General features: G+C 35.8%; 4 protein-coding genes across 8 annotated transcripts in view; 3 read left to right on the forward strand and 1 right to left on the reverse strand.

The window, feature by feature from the left end:
- LOC106139996 (zinc finger protein 608) overlaps positions 1–7,237 on the forward strand; it is a 92,032-nt gene extending 84,795 nt beyond the window's left edge. For 3 of the 4 annotated variants that reach the window (XM_060949531.1, XM_060949533.1, XM_060949532.1), the window contains exons 7-13: positions 239–445; positions 819–932; positions 1,234–1,562; positions 2,065–2,230; positions 2,652–2,839; positions 3,112–3,377; positions 3,941–7,237. In XM_060949531.1, the coding sequence (XP_060805514.1) occupies positions 239–445; positions 819–932; positions 1,234–1,562; positions 2,065–2,230; positions 2,652–2,839; positions 3,112–3,377; positions 3,941–4,002 (1,332 nt within the window). In that variant the 3' untranslated portion in view covers positions 4,003–7,237. Of the gene's footprint in view, positions 1–238; positions 446–818; positions 933–1,233; positions 1,563–2,064; positions 2,231–2,651; positions 2,840–3,111; positions 3,378–3,827 lie in introns of all 4 variants that reach the window. The other variant, XM_060949535.1, reaches the window with a different exon arrangement.
- Positions 7,238–8,029: 792 nt separating this feature from the next.
- LOC106139988 (ankyrin repeat and LEM domain-containing protein 1) lies at positions 8,030–13,307 on the reverse strand. The gene is made up of 7 exons (XM_060949780.1): positions 12,836–13,307; positions 12,371–12,532; positions 12,001–12,233; positions 10,903–11,710; positions 10,254–10,480; positions 9,460–9,720; positions 8,030–9,221 (listed from the first exon to the last, which is right to left on the reverse strand). The coding sequence occupies exons 1-7, from the start codon at positions 12,895–12,897 to the stop codon at positions 8,857–8,859; spliced, it is 2,118 nt and encodes a 705-aa protein (XP_060805763.1). The 5' UTR covers positions 12,898–13,307; the 3' UTR covers positions 8,030–8,856.
- Positions 13,308–14,092: 785 nt separating this feature from the next.
- Positions 14,093–22,693, forward strand: LOC106141386 (alpha-N-acetylgalactosaminidase). Of its 2 annotated transcripts, none has more exons than XM_060949716.1 (10): positions 14,093–14,176; positions 17,114–17,259; positions 17,662–17,836; positions 18,248–18,422; positions 18,747–18,841; positions 19,034–19,195; positions 20,090–20,305; positions 21,562–21,708; positions 22,339–22,411; positions 22,505–22,693. In XM_060949716.1, the coding sequence occupies exons 1-10, from the start codon at positions 14,135–14,137 to the stop codon at positions 22,600–22,602; spliced, it is 1,329 nt and encodes a 442-aa protein (XP_060805699.1). In that variant the 5' UTR covers positions 14,093–14,134; the 3' UTR covers positions 22,603–22,693. The 2 variants fall into 2 exon arrangements, with proteins under 2 accessions (XP_060805699.1, XP_060805700.1); XM_060949717.1 differs by lacking the exon at positions 14,093–14,176 and adding an exon at positions 15,716–15,864.
- An 840-nt stretch (positions 22,694–23,533) lies between these two features.
- LOC106132493 (hydroxymethylglutaryl-CoA synthase 1) lies at positions 23,534–26,966 on the forward strand. The gene has a single exon (XM_013331969.2). The coding sequence runs from the start codon at positions 24,074–24,076 to the stop codon at positions 25,433–25,435; it is 1,362 nt and encodes a 453-aa protein (XP_013187423.2). The 5' UTR covers positions 23,534–24,073; the 3' UTR covers positions 25,436–26,966.
- Positions 26,967–27,258: the final 292 nt, after the last annotated feature.

Genomic DNA, 27,258 nt, shown 5'->3' on the forward strand with positions numbered 1-27,258 from the left:
TTACGTCACTACGTCATTAGGGCAGGTACGATTGTTGAAGATCTGATGAAGACCCGAGACAACATTGAACACACAGTCGATAAAAAGTCGTGTTATATTCGTTAAATATAAATGTTTTGAGAGAAAGCAAAGAAGGTTCTTAGTTAGTGAGCCCTTTCCATGCAAGGCGTGACGTATATCTATATCACCCAACGCGTGTTGCTAAAAAGATACCGCAATCGTCATATATCCATTTCAGGTGAAACCCCGATCAGCTCTGATGCCAGAGGAGCGCAAGTCTACAGAATCGCCTCCGGCCGAATCGCCGGGCAAACGGCGCGGGCGCCGGTCGCCGACGCCGGGCGTACGGTCGCCAGCCTACTCCGACATCTCGGACGACGCCGCGCCCCCGGACGGGAACAACGAGCCGGATCCGGCGCACAGGCCATTTCCGGTTTATCATCAGGTAAGCTAAGATGGAGTTGGGAAGAAGTTCGGTGAGAATCAAGGTCAAATCTATCGACAACTTGTAATGTTGTTTTAAATTGCATGAAAATATGAATTATAAACAAAGGTGAAGGCCATACAGTCCAACATGCTGTATATACCAGCTATCCACTTGTAAGCAAGAGAGACTCGATTGTGTTCTAATAAGTGGTCCGAGTAAAAACACTAAAAAGAAAAACAACTTTTCATAGCAACGAAGAATAACGACAGACGACTCCATTTTTGGATGCAGTCATCAGGCAGAATACAAAGACTTTGATTAAATGGAAAATGTGTGCAGATGAGTGTGGTCTAAGAACAAATAACTGATTTTCTCTTATGTTTATCTCCAGTATTATGGGCAGCCTCCGTACCTACCTCCGACGCATCCCCAAGCAGCGCCTCCCCCTACCGGGGACAAGGGCAAGGAAGATCTCAGCAAAGGGGACCCTAAAAATGATCTCAAGGTAATGTTTAACGGCGTATATATCTAGGAATTTCATGGGGGAAAAGCTGATTAGGGATTTCTGAATTTAAGATAGATGCCTCTAATGCAAGCTGCTAGGATGCGTACAAGTAAATTTACAGCAGTATTTTAGATGTTCTTAACTTTCCTACCTTTGAAATAAAGTTTAGTTCCCTTTAAATACAACCTTTTTTATATTATCAGGCTTTTTACGGAGGGATAGGTAGAGAACACATCATTCCAATCTTAAACATTAACTATTCTATTTTAATGGAATTTAAATCACACGAATTTAATTTCAGGACGGCAAACCAGAAAGCGGTCCACAAAAGGTGTTACCCCAGCACTTCTACCCCTACAACTACGTCCCAAACTTTCCCTACAACGTGGAATCCGGGGGTGCGCCGCCCGGGGCGCCCCTAGACGAAAAAACTAAGGAACAAGACCGGGCAAAAACTACACCCAGTCCTTTAGAAAAAACAAAGCAGAATAGGGGACAGGATGGGAAGGAAAACCCTAATCGGCCGAATGACAATCATCAGATCTTGAAGGAGAGTATCGAGATGAAGGCGCAGATGGGGCCGTATGCCTTTCAGAGGCCGCCCCATGCCAGGGAGGAGGAACTGAGAAGGTATGTTTGTCACTTATTGACATAGTACTATTGCTTTATTTCCTTATTTTAGAGTAAGACAACTGATATTGTTTTCAATTAAAATCCAATAGGGGACTTCAAGGAGGAATTTTGCCAATTCATCAGGTATCTAAAAGGATCATTTATTTACCAATGTATATATGTTTTCTGTGTACATACAGGAAACATATATAAACACAAGAAACAATATACAGAGATTATTCTTGCCCAAATTCACTGCTAATTCAACTTACCCAAATTCACTGCTTACTTTTCTCTATCAACGCTTTGTTGAGTTCCATGCAGAATAACTTCATACGGTGTGGACTGTGCCACCGACATTATCTCAAAGGTTTTCCAGATATTAAATAAGGTCAGACCAGCCTCGAAAAGAAGGCGTCATTCTCGCCTCGATACTCAACCAGATATTGTCTCTCCCCGATATTAAATGATCTAACAGCATCGGAAATACTTGTTTGTAACAGTTTAAATTTTCTCCCAGATACTACATGAGCCTGGAGCAGCGCCGCAAGGAAGGCGGGCCGTCGCCGAAGCCCCCCGCGGCGCCCCCCGCGTCCCCCGCGCGCGCCCCCCACGCCCCCCACGCCCCGCACCAGCACAAGCCCCCCGGGAAAGACAAGGACGACAAACCTAAGGAGGAGGTCAAGGTATGTTACCCTTACACGTTAAGTCGTCGGAACACAAATTTGATAAATACGTTGCTGAGCTATAGATGGATGAACATTTATAATGTATTTTTTTATATATGATAACTCTTCTGATAAAGACTTGCTGTATATATTTTAAATAAAGAAAAAAAAAATCAATTATCGTTTTTTTAAGTCCGAATTAAAAACCTAAGTACTGTATTCCAATTGCACACCCAGACGAACATAACTGTTCATCGAAGAGTCAAAAGAAAATATTTAAATTATCCTAATTTACGTATTGATTTACAATGAACTCAGATTTGCCTGCTCCCGACAATCCAGAATTCTAGGTTTCCACACCAAACTTTTACTCCCATATATTAGTTTCACGGCCAACGCGTCTCTTAATGTGTCAAAATAAACGTGTAACAAATTGCAGGTGAAGCAGGAAGGCCAGAAGCCGACGACGGAGACCCAGGGCCCGCCCCCGCCGCCCACGTCGCAGTACTACCTCCCGCCGTACATGCAGCCCCCGCACTACGGGGCTCTGCCCTTTGATCCCGTGTATAGGGCGCCGCTGAGTCCCATGCTAGTGGGCAGCTTTGGGGGAGGCTGGACTGTGCCTAGGTAAGTTCTTAAGAGATAATAAAATATATATATCTTTGAGGGAAGTACCCTATTAGAGGCATAACGTAACAAAGAAGCATTAGTCAATAATATACCTTCTTCATATGTGGTCTGCAGTAAAAAAATCCCTGTTTTGTTTAAGCGAAGTCAACTAAGGCACTGATGCCCTGTAGCATAACACAGCAGAAGTGACACTGGACACATAGAATTATAATTCTCTATCCTTCGGATACCTTCCTGTTACCTAGCAGTTAACGGCATTTCCACCCCAGGTACCACGCCCCCGAAGACCTGTCTCGCCCTGGGGCGGCCGGCAAGCTGGAGCTGCTGCCGCCCGCGCACGCGCAGTACTACCCGCCGGCCGCGCACAAGATCCACGAGCTGCAGGAGCACGCCAAGTCGCCGCCCGGCAAGCCGCCCGCGCGCCAGGAGCCCGCCAAGGAGCCCGCGCGCAGCCCGCCGCCGCAGCGCCACGTGCACACGCACCACCACACGCACGTGGGGCTCGGCTACCCGCTCTACCCGCCGCCCTACCCCGGTCAGTAGCTGTAGCGCATTTGTGACTTTATGTGACTAGTGAGACAACGCCTTCAGTCTTAGTCATAGACGGTCTTCTTTTCAGATCTTACTTAGACTAACCCTAAGTTTGGGAAGCGATTGCTTATTAACTCAAACTGACAATCAACTAGCTCGTATTTTTCTCGACTATAGTCTTTCTACTCTCTTCAGGTCACAATTATACTAACCCTAAGTTCGGGAAGCGATTGCTTATTAACTCAAACTGACAATTAACTAGCTCATATTTTTAGGCAGATGGCTTTATTTCATTTGCATAATAATTTTAATTTTACTTACTTTTATATAATAACTAACATTAGCATGTGAAAGCCCGGAATTAGAGTTTGAGAAATGTTGAGAAAAACAATATTTATCTATTTGTAGTATACCCCTCAACCAAACATTTCTAACAGCATGTCATTGGTTGCAGGGGCCCGATAGCACACGGCAGAGAAGCGGCCCAGTCCCGCGCAGCCTGTCTAGCTTGCCCTAGCAATATCATTATAAACAGAGACGTGGAAATAATGGAGTTGTATGTTGCAGCGGCGGCAGTGCTGGCCAGCACGCAGGCGGTCGTCAACTCCTTCCCCACGCCGCCCAAATGAGAAAAACGACATGAATAGTGGAGCAAACTATGACGTTATCGCCTCTAGCGAGACGTATGACTTGGCGTTGACGCCAAAACCAGGATTGGAAACCGGATTGTGACAGTGAACTAAGTGATAATGATAAACTTGTGAAACTTTATTCGTTGAACGTATCTATGCCAGTAGCCATAATTTAAACACTGTGATCTCGCGTAACCCACGATGTGTATGTGATGTGCGCTTTGAATGTTAGCATGTGTACTAAACGATAGTTACCTGAGTTCTTATAGTGAACGAGTGTTGTGTCAAGACTCCGTGAGTGTTGGACGTTGTGTTGCAGACGCGAGGACTTGGCGTCGTCTCCGCATATATCTAATTTGGTTTTTATGTTTACTAGCGAAAGCACAAATTAGCTATGTACATATTAGTGTTACATGTAAATTACATTACGTCATTAGTGTTCCGTAAGTTAATGTAATATAAACATCGAATTCACTGATTTTCCAACTGGGCATTGTACTGATGTTTGAAGCCCCTTTTAAATTTGATATCGTGCGGTTCAGCCTAGTAAGATCTTTATTTATGATTACTGCATTCCACAAAGAAAGCAAGCGTAGTTGTAACTTAAGATAATTAATATTTAAGTAATTGATAGCGTAAGTTTGAAGGCGTCAATGTGATCATTACTATATGAATCGTAGTGTGCACAAATCGTACTCTGTCTCGATTATAGTGACAAATCGATTGATTTTTGGCCGTTTTCTATAAACGATTCGTAGAACTTTCGTGAACGGTTGAGATGATTATTGGTAGAAGTATAATGAAGACGACGAATGAAAAGTTTATAGAAAAGGGTTGGTATTATATAAAGTAGAAAGCAATCTATAGAGTCGTGGTGTGTTTGGACAGCGCTGTACGTGTATGTATGTCTGGCTTTTAATGATAACTATAAAAATCTCATAGTCTGGTATATTCTCATACAAGGGATTAGCTTTTCTGTACCCACTTTTTGTGCAGTGACACACTGTTTTGTATGATTGTTTCTTGTTTGGTTCTGTTATCTCTATCGAAATGCATTTAATGTTCAACCAGGACCATCTTCACTCGCACGCTGATTTATCTAAATAATAAAAAGGAATCTTCTCTTATGCCTGATATATTGATTAGTGATTGGGGATGGTTCCAGGTACTTAACACTGCAAATGCAGTGCCAACCTAAATGTTCAATATAATGGTCTTCCAGAAAGTTAATTTCAGTGATTCACAATCATTATGTCGAGTTAAATATTTTTTTTTTGTTGAAAGGCGAAATAAAATCGACGCTTCTATAAACGATCGAGTGAATTGATTATAATTGATTACGAGTGAAGTTGAAATGCATTTCTATCTAACTAGTAGAAGATGAATGTTATAACACATTACTTAGAGATTCGAATAAGTAATTATAGTGATATGGTATTATTTTCATGACATTAGTCAATGTACGCAAGTACCTGTTTCATATTTCATAATAGAAACCATTGTGCCATTCCACGGAAGAAGGTACCTCACATCATTTTATGATCATGAGATATCTTTCACCGCGGAATGACTTAAATCGCGGGGCCTAAATACCTACGGATGAAAAGTGTGTTATTTTATGTAACCAGTGACTGAATTTACGTTTTTATTATGCTATCTACTTATTTGTTTGAATTGTGTAACAATAATCATGTTGTTGGTATATTCTGAGCTAACTATATGAGACAAGTAAATATTAAGCGGGACTACCAACTCGCTCGTGTTTAGATGTGAATGTATTGATGTACCCTACAAGTAAATACTTGTGCCAAGTGGCAGGGTAAGCTGGATTTCCATTGGCCGGTGTTTAAATGAGGTATTTTATGTGTTGAGGATTATGACCTAAGGGTCGTTGAAAGTTCACTAGTGCGTTGAATTATCTGTAATAGTAATCATGGCGTCCAGAAAGTTAATAAATAGTAATAACAACTTTAGTTAATTTAAGCCTTCCAAACATAATTTTACTGTGAATCCTCTAAAATTTTTTTTGTTACTGAAAGTATCTCATGTTACGTTTAAAATCTGACCCATGGCTGGCCAATGAAAATATAGCCTCTCCTCAAGTTCTGGTCATTTTGTGTACTTGATTCTGAAAGCTGCTCGACCTTTCTATGCTAATTATACATTTACTGCACCAGGAAACCTGGGGCATTTTTTCGAACATTGACAAGACATATCTTCCTTTGGTTAACAGATGTGTCTTGTCTACTTCCGTGAATAGTCCTCGGTGTTCTTGGCTTTCCTATTTTCGTCGGTAATGCTTGTTTAGTCAACGGTTAATCCTCCAATATAATAAGGTTATTCAGATTTCATAAGTTCAATTATAACTTTGAGTGCTAAGATTTTTCATAAATACTATATTAGTATTTTTCTATCTTCGGTTTTGTATTAGATTTTTGTTTAGAGCTTTAAAACGTCTGTTAAGCTTTTGTCGAAATGAAAATCAATCGCATCGTAAATGGTAGTTATTTATCTCTGATCCGGTGACAACTGTACCAACGGGCAAAAAAGAATTTTATTCATTGTATCTGAATTAACCTTCAGTCATTTGAACTTAATCCTAACAGATCATTAGCGTGTTTGTAGCGGAATAGATAGCTAACATGATCTCATACCTCCTCGATTTACATAGACTGATGATCGTTAAGTACCCGAACTTAGAAGGCGTAATACAATGTCCGCCATGAAATAAAAAATTGCCGAACGTCCACGTTCGTGGACGCGAAGCAATCAGTGATCCGAAATAACTTATACTGATTTTGCAGTTTGGTTGCATCCGACACATGCCTTTCAATAGGATTTTTTGTGCAATTTTTTTCTGCAAATTAAGGCCATTTATCTCTCAATATACCTGAAATAAATAGGTTTTGTCGCCTTATCCACGCCGCTTAATTTTAAGATTTTTTGATTATGAGGATACTTAAATATGTATGTAAAAACATTTCTACACACTTTTTATAAGTGTTTATGTTACGGACCCGTGTATTGTTGATTCGGCGATGAAAATGCAAACATTACGCTTCATTAATTTTAAATATGTAAGTTCCAGTCCAGGTGGCGAAATGGTATGTTACATTATCATTGTATTTATTATGCATCGGTATATTATAATATGAACCTTTGTGTATTTTTTTTTTGATGTAACTAAAGCCGACATTGATTTTTCTTAGAAAAGAATTTGAGAAGTTAAAAAAAGGAATAATAAAGATAAATTATTTCTTATAATTTGTTTTATTTCACCAATTCATTTTTGTTTACAGTGTGTATTAATATGTATAATTAATAGTAAGTGCAGGGTGTGTACCTATATAATACATTTGTTAAATGACTAGGAAAGGAATTTAATTTGTTTTTTCACTGGTATGTCTTCCGTAACAGATAAGTATGTGTAGGTAATAATTTTAATAATACCAATGTTATCAACTGCATAATTTACAGTAACTACAATAACAACTAAATACGAGAAATATATATGATACAATCAAATATATTTAACGATCTGCTCATATGAATTTTTATAATTTAATTTATTTCAATGAAAAATAATTTAAAATTTTAAATGTTTCGGATGTACCTCTTAAAAATGAACAGGATTTCTTATTAAATGTACGTGGGGCTTTTCACGAACGTATACGGCATATAATTATATTATGTTGGTATCTATCGCTTGCATATCTCCTGTTTATATATCTTGAAGAGAGATGAAGGGATGTTAAGACATACATTGTTAACGTTCGTGAGTAGTTTCAAAAATAAAATTATCCTTTGCAAATTGATTCCCTGGATTAATAAGAAATTGACGATATCATTTCGAACAGAAGTTACTATTAGTTTATAAAGTAGGGGAATATTTAAAAAAAATTGCATTATAAGTACAACAACTAACAATCTACAAAAAAAACTTGTAATACTGGTTAATCGTTAAAATTGTGGTAACTTATAACTAAAGGCGTGCAAAATTAAAGCTTACTAAAATAAAGTTTCAAATAGAAAGAAACTATGAATAAATGGCAATTAAATTAAAAGATGTAAAAAACTTACAAATACTTTGGCAACTTTGTACAATTTTTCTGCAAATATTTGCAGCAAATCACGAATATACATTATCAAGAAAAATACATCCAAATCCTCAAAATTTCAAGTTAAAATTATGTAATGTACCAATCATCAAATTACCACTCGCACGAAGCTTTAAGTAAACTGTGAAATAGTTATTATTTAAAGAGTTAGATACATATTCTCTTTAAGTTGATCTGAAGAAGTAACTGATTCCAATGAGATATTTCATAAATAGAAAGAACAGATCAAAGTTTGAAACTGCACAAAAAACACAAAGTCTGAAATTAATTTAATGCCTAATAATTATTATTGGAATAGAGCTGTTTTGCTCTATAGTTGTTTTATTTTAAGATTTTTTGCAGTGAAACAAATCCTTTAACATGTAAGTACATTGAAAATACAATTTCGTAAACATCATTAGAAATAAGTTATACACACTAGAAATAAATTAGGTAGTTACAATAAATACACTTCAAATCCAGAAATATACAGCGGTCGGTAACGACACAAAAATTGTAGAGAGCATGGAAAAACTCCATTCAAGGTAAAGTCAACACAAATACGTCATTCTCAGAATATCCAATCTCTTAAATAATCATTCGCCATATCTGACTTTAAAATCACTTTTTATGGACAACGTTTGCAATGACGGACTTAATAGTTGATATGAACCATATCCAAAATGTCCTAAAATAATTTATGGTGCCAATTAAATAAACTGTAGTGCGGAACCAATGCAGTGGAAACCATATGTCAGTCTATATCGTCCGGCCGCAACTGTCTTTCGCCCTCACTGAGAAATATAAGCATGGCCTTATAAAGTAAGTACAACCCCAACAGCTTCCTCTCTTTGAGCGGCCATGACGCAGTCACGCCGTAATAGTTTCCCGTTTTGAGATTCTTCAAATTAGGAAGGCCTAGTGCATCAATCATGGCGGCTTCGTAAGTATATGCTTCTGCCGGGATGACATTCTGGAAGATGTGAAGGCAGATGACACCGACCTTGTCAGACCAAATGTCCAGGATGTGTTGCACTTTTTTGTCCTTGGACGTGGTGAAGTCTCGCTTCCAGAGCGTCAGAGCTTGGTATAAGTGAGAGTATGGGCGGGAACGTTTACCTGTAATAGTTGGAATGTTTCCTTCAGTCAGTCCTATGATTAAAAATGGGGTAAAATAAATACACGATATATGTTGATCTTGCTTGCTAGCCCTTGCAGGCAAATTGTCCGACACTCGAGGGTCCACTAGTCAAATGCTCCATAAATAAACAATTAAACATATTTATGTATATTTATTCGCCTTCGCGAATTATCCAATATTTATTTACTACGCGATAACTTATAAAAATAAACTTACCTTTCCCAACATAGAAGATTGAATTAACGAATGTAATCCACGACAAATGTTGGTCTTGCTTGCTGGCCCTCGCAGGCAAATTGTCTGTCACCCGAGGATCCAACAGTAAATATGTGAAGGAAGTCTTAGCAGCGCCTTCCCGCCATTTCTTGTTTGGGTTCGCGAAATCTGCGCGCGTTTTGTTTTCAAGCTCTATGTATGGGGTGAGGTTTTTCATCCATTCGGCGTCGCGAAGTGATTTTTCTAGTTCCACGCTGTATGCTGTTTAATAAATGGAAATATTTAAATCAGTGCGACACTATTTTAATATCAATTCCATCATTAAGCCAAACAGTGACCGCGGTCTTTTAGTCATCATCATTTCATCAAATAGTTCATCAAGACTATTGTCTTTGGCTACCCCGTTAGGGATAAAGACGTGATAATATGTTTACATTAAGTAAGGAAATATTTTAGATAAGCTACAAAATTTTTATTTAGGGGCCTATACCTGTCGCTACGTTTAGATACTTGTGCCATTAAGATCATAAGTAGAAGTAGATAAGAAGATCGACATTGATCTACTGCTTTATCTTGTTTCATTATTATTGCAGTTATATAAAATACACTAACCTTTATCAAGCAACACTTTAACAACATCTTTACTTGGCAATTTAAATTTTTTTAACACCATCACTGTAATTTCATTTACATGAATACTGCACAATTTAAATTATCTCATTAAAATTTATACAAATAAAAGCCAACAATAATAAATAATAAAAAACATGTCAAAATCTGAATGTCAAACTTACTTTTTCCTTGTTTTTTGACGACCATCGGGTTTTTCTTGAGTGCCTGCAGTTTCTTCAGGTAAAGTGTCCTGGTTGAGTCCTGTATGGGTCCGGGTTTGAAGCCCAGTTTCAGGAGTTCCTCCTTGAGAGTATTGCTGTCGTACTGCACGGAGGGCGGCAGGGAGGACGCCACGGAGACGATCGTTTGGTCCGGACTGGTGGCATCCGCCGCTTCGTCGAGAGGCAGTCTTTTAAAAAGATACATATTTTTAATAAATACTGACTAGTAATGGACAACATTTTTCGGCTGTTATGTTTTTAATAACATTATAAAATAAAAATAAATTAATAAAAAAAAAATAAAAAATAAAAAAAAACAATTATGTGATATGATTAATTAAGTCCTATGTATTATATATTTAAATATAATTAATTCTCATAATTTTATTAATACAAGTGTCAAAATTTGATCTTTTGTCAAGGATTTGATAGAGATTAATAAAAGTCACTTATTATTGCTGACAAACAACTGATGAATAATGGTGTTGGTTGAGCCTGTTTAAATGTTACCTATACTGTATTCTGGTTTTGACTATTTGAAGCAATATAACTAAATGATCTGCTCTAAAACAGTAATAAGCTTATTTTGAATAATTCAAACAATACTTACACTATAGGAGACACCAGCAACCTTTTCTCAATCAACACAACATCTTCTTTCTTGTCTTCATACTTATACTCCTCACTCATATTTGCTATCATTATACTGCCCGAAGAGAAGTTACTACTAACACCGCTACTGGCTGATGACCTCCTGGTATTTTTTACTTTAACATCGGTTTGACCTTCATTACTTGACCACAACCATTCATTTGTCCTGTTCTGAACAATAACCATAGCTTTATCCAATTTGTGTGATGATTCAGAATCATTCGTAACTAACGAATTTGTATTAATTGATTTTGTATCTTTGCAATGACATTTCGTCTTTTTTAAACTACTTTTCGTATGATAATTTTTGTGAGTAATGCTTTTTGGAGATCCTGGGAGTGAAAAGTTCTCGTAAATACTTATACGGTCACGTCTTTTGTTTTCATTCCCACAGGAACAGTCTTTCGATTTGTCCGATGTGATTTGCAAGTGTTGTATCCCACTTATGTCAATTTCATCTGAGTCTTTCTTAGATAAACACGTCTTAAAACTAGTATCATTTAGTTTATCACCTGATAACCTACTTTGTGTGAGATCAAGGGTCATGTTTTTGGTAAAATCATTACTTTTCCAAGGTACAGATTCGTTTTCTAATAAATATGTCTCATTTATGATGGTCGGGTACAACTTGTTCATTACTAGACTTGTTTTTTCACACCAGTCTCGGATCATTTCAGATTTTCGTGGTGCAGTTATGCTTGATAGATGCTGTGGTGTTACAGGTGCGTATTCAGCAACCATTTCCTCAGTTGTTACTAATATTTTATCTGTAATGAAATAGAGGAATTGGTTGTATACTGATTCTTTTATTAAAAAAAAAACTCTACTAATAAAACATTAATAACAAACAAACAATAACATTTGATTTTTAAGTTAACATAATATAATCATGTCTTTACCCTCTATGGGGTAAACAGAGCCTATTGTCTCAAAAAGACTGAAAGGTATAAGTTCAGCTGTATGATTTAATGATGGAATTGAGATTCAAATAGAGACAAGTTGCTAGTCCATCACCTAAAGGAAGAATCCCAAGTTTAAATATTACATAATTATTTACCTAAATCTAAAGTATATCCACAGGGAGAGCCAAATGAGTCATCAAGGGGATCCATTACATTGTGTAAATAGTCATACACGTCCCATTGTTCCTCTTTGACAGCATAGTCAAATGAGGAGTGGCCGTCGAAGTCCTGCAGGGATGGATCTCCTCCACAGCCTATCAGCAGTTTTAGGTTGTCCACGCGGCCCCATATTGAGGCTATATGAAGTGGGGTTATACCATCGTCATTACTGAAAGAAAACTTAGATCAATAATAATGAAGAGATATGCAGCAACATGTTTTAGTACTATTTTGTCACTAAGATATTTAAATTACTTGTATTTGTTTTTAATGCAGCAAATAAGGAGTAAAATATAAAATCCTTACCGTAAATTAGGATCTGCCCCATATTTCAACAAGATCTCTGTAAATTCCTGAGACTTGTCCGGAGGGTCTACCCCCACAGCCAAATGCAGTAGGCCAATACCCTTGCATGGTAATATGTTGTTTATTGCAACAATATTGTCCCTCAGGTAACATTTCAGAGAACTGGAAACAAAATAAAAGGCTATTCCAAAGGTGCACCTTTTTTGGCAGGATGTAGCTTTATGACTCATACTGTTATGAAAGTGATTGTAACTTCCTTTTGTATTCCAATGAAGGTTCTAATTGGATCCTCGGAACAAACTTTTAACAAAGTTAAATTATATAAAATACATACTAACATACCAATACAGATGAAATGAATTTCTTAAAGTTATTAATGTAAATTCAAATGAAAGAGGAAATGTGTATCGATAATATTTTGTCAAGGAATACCTTCATTTAAAGTGGAATAATTGCTATCCATACCTTATTTCTCCACTTTGAATCAAGTCGTATAATTTAAATAATTCCCTGTACGTTGTACCCATGATTTATTTACAAAAAATATCACGATTTCGAATAGTAGACCGAGCCCATTCATTTCCTGTGGAGACTGATATCACGTAAATTACCGATTTGAATAACTAGTTTAATAAATGAAGATAATGGCTTATTGATTTAAATTGAGATAAAATTATCGTCACTTATAAACGAATTTACTGTACTTTTGCATTTTTATTCATTTGTTTTCGCGAAATTTTCAAATTAACGTCACATCACACTTCCCTTCATTGTTTACGTTTGGAATTTAACGTTTCGTTTTAAGCTACATACTACTACGTTTGTTCAGCAGTATAACTTTTTCAAATAAGTAAGAATTATAAATACTTAATACGATGCTTTGTGATCATCATTAACATTGGCAACCTACTTAAAGATAACTAATTTTGTTTTTGTATTTTATTTAGATAATTTGTGAACATTGGCGAGCAGCGCAAATGCGAGTAAGAACATTAAATACGTTTCAATTTACGTATTCAAAATCGACGCACTTCGATTTGAAACTTGAAATGGAATCGATGTAGGTATGTAGCGGCAGGGCGGCAGGTGTTTGATTTTTTTAGTGTATGAAACTAAATTAAGAATTAGAAACATCTGCAGGTTTTAAAATTTAAAGAAATATCTTAAACGACTCTTATTATTTAGTACCTACACTACTGCCTAAACAAATACCTTCATAATTTACAAAAACAAATACTAACGGTTCAATAATATTTACCTATAAATTACCCCGTTACGTACCGTTTATTTATAAAGAGGATGTAGAAATTTAATTATTTAAACTACGTTTATAGAATACAGGTAAACTTTGCCTGTCTTCTATCCTATTGATTGGATTATCCTTATGTCTGATCAAAGCAATCTTAACTGGTAAGGTAGGTAACTTACTAAGTTGCTTAGAAATTACCCCTGTTATTGTACACTAGATTTACGCCCTGGGGTTGGTCTTGTGGTTATTACTTAAAAGTAGTCTTAAATTTAGTCTTATTTCGAATTTTATAAAAATAGTTTCATTCGTTTTTAGTTTATTACAAACAAAATCTGTTTCTTAAAAAAATAGTTTAATCTAGGTAGGTAGCTTGGGTATCTAATGTACCTATATGCTATGATATGAACAACTACTCAAAACTAAAGATCGATTCAAAATGGTAAAATTCCAAGCCAAGTTAGCCAAGGAACCTGTTTAGGCTCGCTCCTTGTTAGAGACGAAAGTAAAGTAAAACAATGCATAGGTACAACGCCTACACACCTGCTCCGACGGTTAAGGTAAATACTGTTCCATATTTGAACTTTAAAAAATTGTGTATCACCATCAGATTTTGATTTTGCTTTGCTCGGGACATCTATCTAATCTTGTTTCATCTGATACTGTTCTTTATTTAAACTTCAAAAAATTGTCTAACACTATCTGTTTTTGTTTTTTTAATCTGGACATATATCTAATCCTGTGTCAATTGATATTTTGCTCTAACTTCTCCTTAACCTACTGTTATTTATTCCACAGTCCAATCTTATCTCAATCTTGTAATTGAGATTACTGGGTCAATGAACCTGTTATTGAGATGGTCCTGAGAGGGTCCCGTTAGAAGGAAGCTCATTATTTATGCTATTATGCTGATGAATTCAAAGCATGCGCCTATTCTACATTGATGTTCTATTAGTGTTATCTCTGTAAAAGTAAGTAGGTACACCTACATTTAACTTTTAGTGTCAGGCTTATTTACTTAGTTGCGACATGAACTTTGGGGACAAATAATAAAAACATAGGTAGCTATGTAGGTCTGGGACAAAAAAACACATCGTGATCGTCCAGCTGTAAATCAAGGGAAAGGCTTCTCAACTTGGGTTTCCACTTTTATGTAGGTAATGGGCTTGCGACCTGAATTTTAATTCCTGTTCATGATAAGATTCCCTTCGTAATTAGTTAATTTGTCATTAGATTACAATTATTTATTTACTTACCTACCTATCTAAACTTTTTAGGAACATAACACATATTTTACGCGAGTGCCAATTGTATTGATAATGGGCATTTCGTAAACATGCCTACCTACATGTGATTCAAAAATGTGTGGCGTTTGTATGACCGTGTTATAACTGCAAACAATTCCGATAAACTGTAAAATACCTAATAGGTAGGAATTAGTGGAACTCGGAAGCTATTTACCTTTAAAGGCATTTACAATAGTAACATATTAACTAACCTACTTCTTTATCTAAAAAAAGTATTGAACATATTTCTCGTCGAAACTATTGGAACCGATCACCATGAAATTTTGCATATAGTGTGGAATACGCAGGACATAGTCGCGGGCGTTACCTTTATTTGTTTTTATGTTCGCGAATTTCTCACAAAATTCTAGTCAAACTTTTTGATGGGGTTGTAATAGGGCTGGATTTTAACCTAATTCAAAAAATAAGTTCTGTAACCAACTCTTATTATGTTCGCATGCTTATCTGAAACTAGATTGGTACCTACCTACCTATTGATATTCTTTCTTTGTAAAACTTAATTTCTTTTTGTTACCTAACGTGCTTTTGGAGAGTAATGTTTTGAAATCGATTATTAGGTACCTTTTCAAAAGTTTTTATTGTATCTTACGCCATACTATACCTACCTGCTTATTGTAGAAGCCCCAAAATCCTTGTGCAAAGTCGGGGTTGCTTCATTATATTCTTACATCTGCCTGTTCTATTCTATTAGACACACTCGTAATTTCTATCGAAGGATAATCATCACAGATCTTCGGTTGCTGTTTTATTGCGGTCTTTATCTTTGCATAAGGTAATTTATACGAACAAATCGCAAAGGATCGAAGTAATGTAAACCATTCATTAGACCAAGTCGGACGTTCGGTGAATGGTGGAGCAGTTACTTTAAAATAAGAATTTTATTTTCTTTTTTATAAATTATTATTGTAAGCAGGCTGAATTATCAGGGCAGAACCAACAAGGTAAGTCATATTTTTAATAAAATTAAAATTAATGTCAGGTATTAGTCTAGTATTCTTATTAAAAAAAATACATTTAGATTTATTTTTCAACTTTTTTAGTACCTACTCATGTAGTTTATTGTAAAAAACCGTACCAAATTAAGATACAAAAAAGAAATAGAGAACAAAAAATAAATGGGAAGGAAATGAGTAGGTAGGTACCTACGTACGTACGATTCTTTGACAAGGGCTCGTGTATTATATAATTATTTTTAATGATTACTGACTCAATTTTTTATTGATAAAAGTCTACTAATATTGTATTAGTTCGATAAGTTTGTTTGCTTATTTGTTCGTAAAGCCTTTATTGCACAATAAACATGATACAATACAGCTACAATGAATTAGTTGGGTATGTTTGCTAAAAAAACTGTGTTGCCTTACTTAACAACAATACAATCAAATCAAGGTAGACATTTTTACGGCCTAGGTAATAAGGTCATGATCAATTTTAAGGTAACTACGTGACAAAATTATAAATCTCCCGCCACGAACTTTCCTATCTATATGTTTTTTTTATAAAATCAAAAGTTAGTCTTATTTTATGAATATAAAGAACAGTTTCTTATTTCAAATGTATGATTTGTCTGGAAAAAGATTTCATTGCATGTCAGAAATAATTTCAATCGCGCAAAAAAAAACATTGTCGCCGCATGCCGTGGGTGTATAATGTAAGGTCTTATTACACCTGCTGATTAATTACTGTCATCGATTGCAGTGTAAGTACTTTAAGAATAATACTAAGAATAGTAGTATAGGCCGTGGAAGTCGAATTAAGCGAATAAGTATGATAAAAAATAAGTAGTTATTTTTTTTTATATACACGCATTTGCCTACATCAAAAAATATGTTTAATCTACGTAAGGTTTTGCTGCCTGTCTTTAGTACCTACTTACTCTTGAAATCGTGGTCATAGGTGGATTACGCACCACACGGAGGATGCACATCATAAGTTATATATTTTTCACGTCACGCCTTTATCCCTTACGCAGTACCTTAATCCTTACAGAGCAGTATTATCACAATATTGAGATTTAGATTAGTTAATTCGACAAATAATTAAAGTTGCTAGTGCATCGCCTAAAAGAACCATAACTTTATAAGTTTTTATATTCCCGTGTCTTTTGCATCTGTTCGGTCAGACACGCAGTTAGCACACACTATGTTTACTTCTCTTCTTTTGTCTAATTTCTTGGTCTGGTGTATTCAGATGGTGATTTTGTGGCTACTCTGTGCCCTCTCTTCAGCCACGGCCCTGGACAATGGCCTGGCTCTCACACCACCCATGGGCTGGCTCTCGTGGGAGAGGTTCCGTTGTATCACCGACTGCAAGAAGTACCCTAACGAATGTATAAGGTAATTACCACGGTATATTTAACCATGATCTATGTATGTCGTAGATATGGCATCTCTCATATTTCGTGGCCGATTGTAAGAGCCTTGTACAGCTTTCTACTCCAACTACAGTATTTTTGTGTTCAAATGTTTACAGAAAAAAGAAACTTCAGATTTCTGTGGGCTAAACGTATTACATATACATCTTACCTACCTATTAGATATATGTATATACCTAGTATGCAAAACAGATATATTTTTATGAATATTTGCAGATAGTTACTACATGCTTGCAACAATATTAACTCTATCTATGTGTCAGCCTTGGATAAGATAAAATCAATGTAGGTGGTACTCATCTAATAAAAAAAACAGTACCTACTCCTTGATTTTTTTCCTTGACTTTAATTCTTACAATTCCAGTGAAAATCTAATCAAACGCACAGCTGACCTGATGGTGAGCGAGGGTTACCTAGCTGCGGGTTACAACTACTTGGGGATTGACGACTGTTGGCTGGAGAAGAATAGGGGAGACGATGGACGCATGGTGCCCGATAGGGAACGCTTCCCTAGTGGAATGAAGGCACTGGCTGACTATGTGAGTAAAATTTTAGCTTCCAAGAATTACCTATGTTTTAGGTGGTTTTTATTGGAAACGAGGAGGCATGGTGGCTTGTCAAGATGTATTCCCAAGTCAGCTTGGTGCTATAGGCAGCAATTTGCATTGCACTTACATATCTGGGACCGCAACGCTTGTGACCTCGTCTATGGCTATGGGATTTCTACATCATCTGAGCTGAGTTGATTCGGGCCCATATAGCGGCAAAATAGACCACAGAGAGTTGGTTGAACCCTCAACCACTTTGGTAAACCCTCAAACAAATCTCCCAAACCAACCCAAAGTTTTATCAGAATTCATATTAAACGGAACTTTTTCATTAAAATGTCGAATGGCATTTAGAAATATCTCTAAATAAACGTGGCTGTGACGTGTCAATTATCATTTCAGATCCACAGCAAAGGGCTCAAATTTGGCATGTACGAAGACTACGGTAATATGACATGCGCTGGCTACCCAGGAGTGCTTGGGAATGAGGAGTTGGACATAGCCACGTTCGTAGAGTGGGAGATTGACTATCTCAAGCTGGACGGCTGCTACATCAAACCTGAGGCTATGGATGAAGGTGAAGCCACAAATTTTTTTTGAGCAATATTTTTTTTTGTACCTACATTGTTTTACTTATAACTATATTTCCACGAAATACCTACTGTCTATCCAGAGAAATTTTAGCCCAATGCAATCTGATTTTCTACATTCTCTGACTTTCTAGATATTTGCAGTGTAATATACCTGTTTGCGATAAACCTATAATCTCTTGTGGTTTTTTGTTTTTATTTAAAGTAACAAATTCCTTGTTTCCATGCGTAGAAATAATAATATCATTATTGTCAATTTTCAATATACAAAATTTACCCAAGTACCAAGTAAGTATTTTGGTATTTTACAGGTTACCCGAATTTCGGCAAATTGTTGAACAAAACTGGACGGCCTATACTGTATTCCTGCAGTTGGCCAGCTTATCAGGAGCCTGAAAATATATTAGTAAGTACCTACCTTCGATAAAGTATAATTTTTTTTTATAGGTACATAAGTAACTTCATTGAATTTTTATAATTCAGACTTCTCTACAATTTCAACCCTAACATTTGTTTTAGGTACTATAGTATTATTTTTTAATTTAGAATAAAATCTTTTTTTTAAATAACCTAGCAAAAAAAAAAACAAAAATTGCAGCCAAACTACACAGCGATAGCTGAACACTGCAACCTGTGGAGGAACTGGGACGACATCGAGGACTCGTGGGCGTCCGCGGCCGGCGTCATGGACTGGTTCGGGGACAACCAGCACCGGCTGGCGCAGTTCGCGGGCCCCGGACATTGGAACGACCCGGACATGGTAGCTATGACGGCCTCCGTGGCGCAGCGGTAGTACGCTTGTCTGTGACACCGGAGGTCCCGAGTTCGAATCCCGGTCAGGGCATGATGAGAAAAGTACTTTTTCTTATTGGCCTGGGTCTTGGATGTTTATCTATATAAGTTTTTTTTATAAAATATAGCATCGTTGAGTTAGTATCTCGTAACACAAGTCTCGAACTTACTTCGAGGCTAACTCAATCTGTGTAATTTATCCCGTAAAAATAAAAAAAAATATATAGAAAACTAGAAGCCGCCCGCGACTTCGTCCGCATGGAAACCCTATCAATCCCGCGGGAAATCCGGGATGAAAAGTAGCCTATATGTTATTCTGGATCTTCCGCTACCTACATACCAAATTTCATCGTAATCGGTTCCATAGTTTTTACGTGAAAGAGTAACAAACATCCATACTCTCAAACTTTTGCATCTATAATATTAGTAGGATGTGCAAAAGAAATTAAATGTCAGTAGATTTTTCACAAAAAATAAATAAAATAAAATAAATTTATTTTGAGGAGACGGACCGAAAAGTAGTTTGTTATATTCTCGTTGTTGAAGAAAATGATGCAGGGCAGTTTGTTACCGCTTCTTCTGCACTGACGCCTTGGAAGCGGCAGTAAACTTAGTTTTAAGTAATTTATTTGACATCAACCAATGTTGTTAAACCATACGTTTTGACAATTATTAAGCGATATGAAGTATCCTATAATAATGAATAAAAATTTTGAATTTGAATTTTGAACTATTCCAAGTCGCCTTTAACGACGTCCAAGGAAAATATATAGGGAGACCTATTCTAAAGTGCCAGAAACCATACAATTTCTCAATTCATTTATTAATTCATTTATTTTAATTATTATTCTCCATTTTCCAGTTGTTAATAGGTAACTTCGGTTTAACCATCGATCAAGCGCGAGTACAAATGGCAGTTTGGTCAATTCTGGCGGCGCCTCTGCTCATGAGCACGGACTTGGCGACCATAAGGCCGGAATTCAAGGAGATTCTTCTTAATAAGGACATAATAGCTATTGATCAGGATAAGATGGGAAAGCAAGGGCTAAGAGTTTGGAAGAAAAAGGATTCTGGAGCGGTAAGTTTATAGATCTTCGTCCTGGCTTTTAGTCCCGGTTGCATCCTCATCAGTCTGGAGAGAAGCCCGGGGTATGCCTTTGACCATGGACCCTGGATTGGGTGAGTCAGGTTTTTATACGAAGTGACTCCAATCTGAACTCCGCAACCTATGCAGGTTAAATCCGTATTGGATCGATCATGGTTATACATCCAGTTTCCTGAAGGTGCAGGTTTCTGACAATATTTTCCCTTACCGTAAGAGCGTCGGTTAGTATTCAAACTAATGTAAATAATTAAGGTAAGTTTATAGATAGTAGTTAAGTAGCTGGTAGTTATTGAATACTTTGGGACTATCTACTTATAATTTCGAGAGATACTTATTTTTGGAAATTATTGATATGAAGCTGACTCCATAATAAAGGGTGTGTATTCAGCGAAGTGTATGTTGACGGTCTGCTCCGAAGAGAAAGTATGACTTACCATAAGTATATCTATTCTCACCTTAAGAGCCATTTCACAAAAATCTCTTGTTACTGTGCCGTGTGGTGCCCGACACCATTAGAAAAAATAATAGGACCACTCCATCTCTTTCCCATGGATGTCGTAAAAGGCGACAAAGGGATAGGTTAATAAAATTGGGATTTTTCTCTTAGGCCACAGGCTAGCAACCTGTCACTATTGGAATCTCAATTATATCATTAAGCCAAAGAGCTGAACGCGACCTATCGGTCTTTTTGGGACTGTTGGCTCTGTCTACCCTGCAAAGGATATGGACGTGATTATATGTATGTATGTAAACTCCTGTTAAAAAAGGCTGAGCAACAATAGGCATGCAAAATTACTTCAACCGTAGATATTTAAATTGATACTAGTAATGTTGTAATTGAGTATGAATTGATACATACATACATTATTACGTCTATTTACCTTGCAGCGTAGACAGAGTCAACAGTCTTCAAAATACTGAAAGGCCACTTTTAGCTGTTTGGTTTAGATATAGAATTGAGTTTCAAATAGTGACACGTTGCTAGCCCATCGCCTAATAGAAGAATCCCAAGTAGGTATATATCCCTTAGTCGCTTTTTACGACATCCATTGGAATTCAGATAGAGTTGGAGTGGTCCTATTCTTATTTTATTGGTGCCGAAAACCACAAGGCGCTATAAATGATTATATGAATTTTAAAATTAGAAATGCTTAAACATTTCAACTTACCTGTCTTCGACTATAAGTTACCTTATGTTTTTCCTAGTGTACATTGTTTCGATATTTCAGAGGAAAAACCTGGAGATTTGGAAACGCGAGCTGTTTGACGGTTCATACGCCATGGCGTTCGTCAGTCAGAGGGACGATGGTATACCGTACGCCGCCAACTTTACCTTCGATGAGATGAGTCTGCCCAAGAATACTTACTATATAACGGTAAAAAGTATTTTATTACAAACAAAATAGTAGGTACCTACCTTACCTACATACTAGTAGGTACATATTTTTCAATGCAATACATACATACATAAAAATCACGACTCTTTCCCGGAGGGGTAGGCAGAGACTACCTCATTCCACTTGCCACAATCTCTGCATACTTCCTTCGCTTCATCCACATTCATAACTTTCTTCTGCATGAAGCTTCAATGCAGTTATGTTGAAAATTATTATCAAAATAGTTACTACGTCAAATCTTCTGCTTCCTATCATCCTAAACCCAAATTCTCTGGAGAGGAGTCTGGGGTGTTCCGTTTGACCACGATTCTGGATTGGGTAAGTCAGGTTTTTACAAGAAACTACTCCTGTCTGTCCTTTGCATCCTTAGCAAAGGATAATTTGGGTAAGGTACATATTGATTCATGTTAAAAGCTGCACTAGATGTATGAATTCCCTTAGTCGCCTTTTACGATGTCCATAAATATTCTATTAAAGCGTTGGAAACTATACTACGCAATCTTCGTTAAATAAAATCGTACTTATTTAGGCTATTTAAAGATTTTGTAAGTTAAAAAATAATTTATGATCAAGAATATTTATTAGGTATTTTAATTTGTTTGCTTCTAGAACCTGTATAAGGATGAAAGTGATAAAACTTTGAGGCCGGATGAAGATTTTGAAGTACGAATAAATCCTCTAGGTGTGTATTTTAATAAATGATACGCTTTTTTAGCCTTTTAACTGATTTTATAATTCTACTTTTATAAAATTATCACATTTAATTTTATTTCAGGAGTTAAGTTTTACAAATTTATACCAAAGGACAACATAGAAGAGACTGAAGATAGTTTTAAGAACCAAGTTATGTCACAGATACTGAACAAAATTTAAACTAACAAAATATCCATTATGATTTAATATCTAGATAAGTTAAAACTACTTCTAGGCACTTTGAATTTTTTTCAATAAATTAAGTAAAGAATTTCATGTGTTTTAAGTACCCATATAAAAATTGCTTCAGCTCTTGGCTTTGTTACCTACTGAATATTTGCTACCTTGTTCCTTTGTCCCTAGTGTAGTTGGGCAAAACGAGAAGATACCTATCCCAGAATTTCCATGAAAATGAAAATACACGCTGGCGAGGTTGCGGGCTTATGTAATTTAGGATTTATTACTGATACTGTAGATACTGTAAAAAATCATTCATGTTTTGTTAAACTTCGTCGTGATTATTATCTAATCGGAGCTATCGATGTTATTAAAAAGATCCAGACGACTATCATCATACCCGAATTTTATCAAATATTCGGTTCTAATGAATCGAAAAAGAGAATTCATATGGGAATAAAAATTTATAATAAACTACCAAATTCTATAAAAAATGAAAATAAATTAACTCACTTTAATAAAAAAATTAAGTCTATGCTTCTTCAAAACAATTTTTATTCTATAGATGAGTACCTTAATTTAAATAAGTAGTAGGATTATAATAGTTTTACATTGTAAACTTGAAAACATTAGAACATTATAAATATTTACAATAATAATAAATAAGCACCTATTAACAGATAAATATAAATTGTGCAATACTAGGTTTAAACAATTCTAATTAGATTTAAAATTATAATGTGATACTAAGTAGGTACCTCTATGTATAAGTTTGTATGTCTACTAATACATAAAAAATGTTTGCAACATCCGAAAGGGTAAATATGAAGATCTGTTATACATTATATTTAAGACCTTGTTGTACTCATATTATGCAAATAAAAGTTTGAATTTGAATTTGAATTTGAACATAGGTAGTAGGTATTCAGACACCGCTCCGCTCACGCAAAGCCACCTTGTACGTAACACATCAAAAGTGGCTTAAAGAATTGGTAGCTACGGCTACAATCCTTTGCCACAAACAGTACTACAAAAAAAAAGTACATATGGATCTAATGTCAAAAATCGATGTCAGCAAGATGTCATCTGTCATGTCAAGTTCAAAATTTAGGTTTCGGCTTATTCTACTATTTCTCAAGAATTAATTTTATTCAGTAATTGTATTAAAAGTTGGCAAAATTGTTAAATTGATTATTTAAACTTGCATAACTTAACTATCCAGATTATCGGCCAATGTTTCTCATTGACGCGACGCATGACGTGCGTGCTATGGTACTAACTCGCACTAATGAAAGAAAGTTGGATTTTTAGGTCAATGGTGAACCGGTAACGTAGGTGCTGACGTACATAGCAGACGAGTCTTAACTGAGAAACTGCCGGGAGCATCAGTCTGCGCCGATAACCGTTCGGTTAACACGCCACTACTCGTTACTTCTTACTTAATTTATACTCGTGAAAGTTATTGTGACTTACAATGGGAGGCCGAGTCGAGAATGTTGGCGTGCTCGCCATGGAATTATACGTGCCATCCCAGTATGTGGACCAAACGGAGTTAGAGAAGTATAACGGCGTCTCCCCGGGAAAGTATACAGTTGGATTGGGCCAGAGTAAAATGGGATTCTGCTCGGACAGAGAAGATATTCAATCTCTATGTTTAACGGTACTTCACAGATTGATAGAGAAAAATAATATAAATTTACATGACATAGGCCGCCTGGAAGTGGGTACTGAAACTATCATAGACAAAAGCAAAAGTGTTAAAACTTTTCTCATGACCTTGTTTGCCAAAGAAGGTGCCACAGATATTGAGGGCATTGACACCACGAATGCTTGTTATGGTGGCACTGCTGCTCTATTTAATGCTATTAATTGGGTGGAATCTTCATCTTGGGATGGAAGAAAAGCTATAGTTGTGGCTGGTGACATTGCAGTGTACGGCAAAGGTCCAGCGAGGCCCACAGGAGGAGCTGGTGCAGTGGCTCTTCTTATTGGTCCGAATGCACCCCTAGTGTTTGATCGTGGTGTGCGAGCCTCGTATATGGCACATGCTTATGATTTCTACAAACCCGACCTGGCATCAGAGTTCCCGATTGTTGATGGAAAACTGTCAATCAAATGCTACCTCAGTGCTTTAGATAGTTGTTATAATTTATTTTGTAAGAAAATGAGGAAGACCGACCCCAGCTTTCAGGGCCTATTAAGTTTAGATGGAATGTTGTTCCACTCACCATATTGCAAGTTGGTGCAGAAATCTTTAGCTAGAGTTTGTTTCAATGACTTTCTGAATTCACCCCCAGAAGTCAGAGAACAGCAATTCCCAGGGTTGTCAAAGTTTAAGGACTACCAACTAGCAGACACCTACTTTGACAGAGATGTAGAAAATGCCTTCATGACATACAGTCAGGAGTTATTCGAAGAAAAAACAAAGCCTTCACTTTACATATCCCGTAATGTTGGCAACATGTACACACCATCTCTTTATGGAAGTTTAGCTTCTTATCTTGTCAGCAAATCTCCTGAACAATTAGTAGGAAAGAAGTTTGCATTATTCTCTTATGGGTCAGGGCTTGCATCAACTATGTATTCAATAAATATTTGTGATGATGTTTCCAAGTTAAATGGCTTGATTGATTCATTAAAGGAATCTGTGTCCTTGTTAGACAAAAGAGAGAGTGTTGACCCTGCTGTGTTTTCTGATATCATGGACTTGAGGACTGCCAACTATCACACAGCCCCATACAAGCCTTCAGGCTCCATAGATGTATTGTTCCCTGGTACATATTACCTCACAAACATTGATGACCAAAGACGACGTACATATGATAGAAAAGTTTGAATTTTGTTGACCTCAGATAGTATAATTGTGTGTGTGGTTCAGGAGGCGAACAGAATTGATATGTCTTCAGTTTTTAATATTTTAATAATTTATTTTGTGATTTAATTAGCTTATCTACATATGTCAAGGGTCGATTAATTATTGTTATTTATATTATAATTATTTATTGGGCTTGTTAGTGTGTTGGTAATATTATTATTAGATTGCTGGTCAGACAGGGTTTTTAAAGGTGTTATGGAAATTATAATAAATTTAGTTGTAATTTTCATAAATATTGTATTATGTCTTACAGCAATCACTCGCCTATCAGCATATTTTGTGTAATTTATAATTCATAAATAGTCTCGAATATGAAGTTTTTTTATGTTATTAAATTTTTGTATGCAAAAAAAAATTTACCTAATATATGTAGGTATGTCACACACCATATAATGTGGCAGTATTAGGGCATAGTGCAAAAGTCAAACATCATTTTTCATAGCAAATGTTCTTTGGACCTTTGCCTTTTTTTATTAACAAACAATTGTAATTGATTTTGAGATATTTTTTTCAAGGATGATGTATACAATGCATTTATTATTTTAAAAAAACTTTTCACTGTGATGTAAAGATGATAAATACTGTATTACCTCTCACGTTTATGTTAATTATAATAATATGTTTTCGTTTTTTGCACATATTTTTTTGCTGCCAATCATTTAAGAGGCAAATGACTTCACAGTTGAATGAAAACTGTTTTTGTCAGTTAATATTTTTTTTTCTCCCAGTAACTAATAACCACTTATATATCTCAGTTTCATATATTCTTAGTTAAATTTTTAGCTGCAAGATTCATGCCCTTGGATAAGCCCATAAACACGTGTATATATATAATATTGGAGATTTTTTTTTGTTTTTTAAACAGCTATTTTGTCGCCTTTGCCATTATGAAGGAATTCCAAATCTCTTTAAAAGATATACATGAAGAGGTTGACTGGTCTTTGAAATATTAAGTATGTAGCTATTTTAGCAAATTCATACATTTATAAGATATATCTTGAACTTTGTCTCAAATAGATAAGATATCATTGACACATTTTCTTGGCAACAGCTGTTTCCCGATGATAAATATACATAAATATATTAATAATTTTCATCAAATGCTATATGCTCAGTGAAAAAATTAAAGATTTTTTTTATAAATTTTAATTTTTTGTTTATTTATTTTGAAGAACATAATTGTACGGACTATAATTACGACTGGTTACAAGGTATGCCCATCTCATGGAAGATATAAGTACTACCGTAGTACTTATTACTACCAGGGTTTATTCATAATGAAGTTCTTATTTTTTTTTAAGTTTATCTGTGAAGAGAAACAATTTATATATTGAAGAGTATTATAACAAATCACACATAAATTAATCCAACTATGTGCAATGCGAAAACAAACGCTACCAATTTGAGTTTGTCTACAATCTGCAATTATTTATTATAACTTTGTTTAATTAAGGATAAATAAATTATTATAATTGGTGCTCAAACTCTGAAACTGAATTTTATTTATAATATGTAGCAATTGTTATTTATCATTTATTTTTTTTAAATTTCATATCCAAATAAGTCCGATGTCAAAAAGAAGTTGCAATACTACTAATGAGAATCAGATTATAGATGAATTTAGAAAAGTAACCAAATTGAATTCCAAATTGTAATTCATGTAATGATCCAGTAAGAAGTAGTTGTCTATATCACCGAGTACGATTTCTTTTCCTTTCATACATACGTTTTCCTACCTTCGAATTAATTAACGTTGCATTGTTTATTTCCTTCACTCAGTGAAT

This window comes from Amyelois transitella, chromosome 19 (genome assembly GCF_032362555.1).
Source record: "Amyelois transitella isolate CPQ chromosome 19, ilAmyTran1.1, whole genome shotgun sequence".
Taxonomy (NCBI): Eukaryota; Metazoa; Arthropoda; class Insecta; order Lepidoptera; family Pyralidae; genus Amyelois; species Amyelois transitella.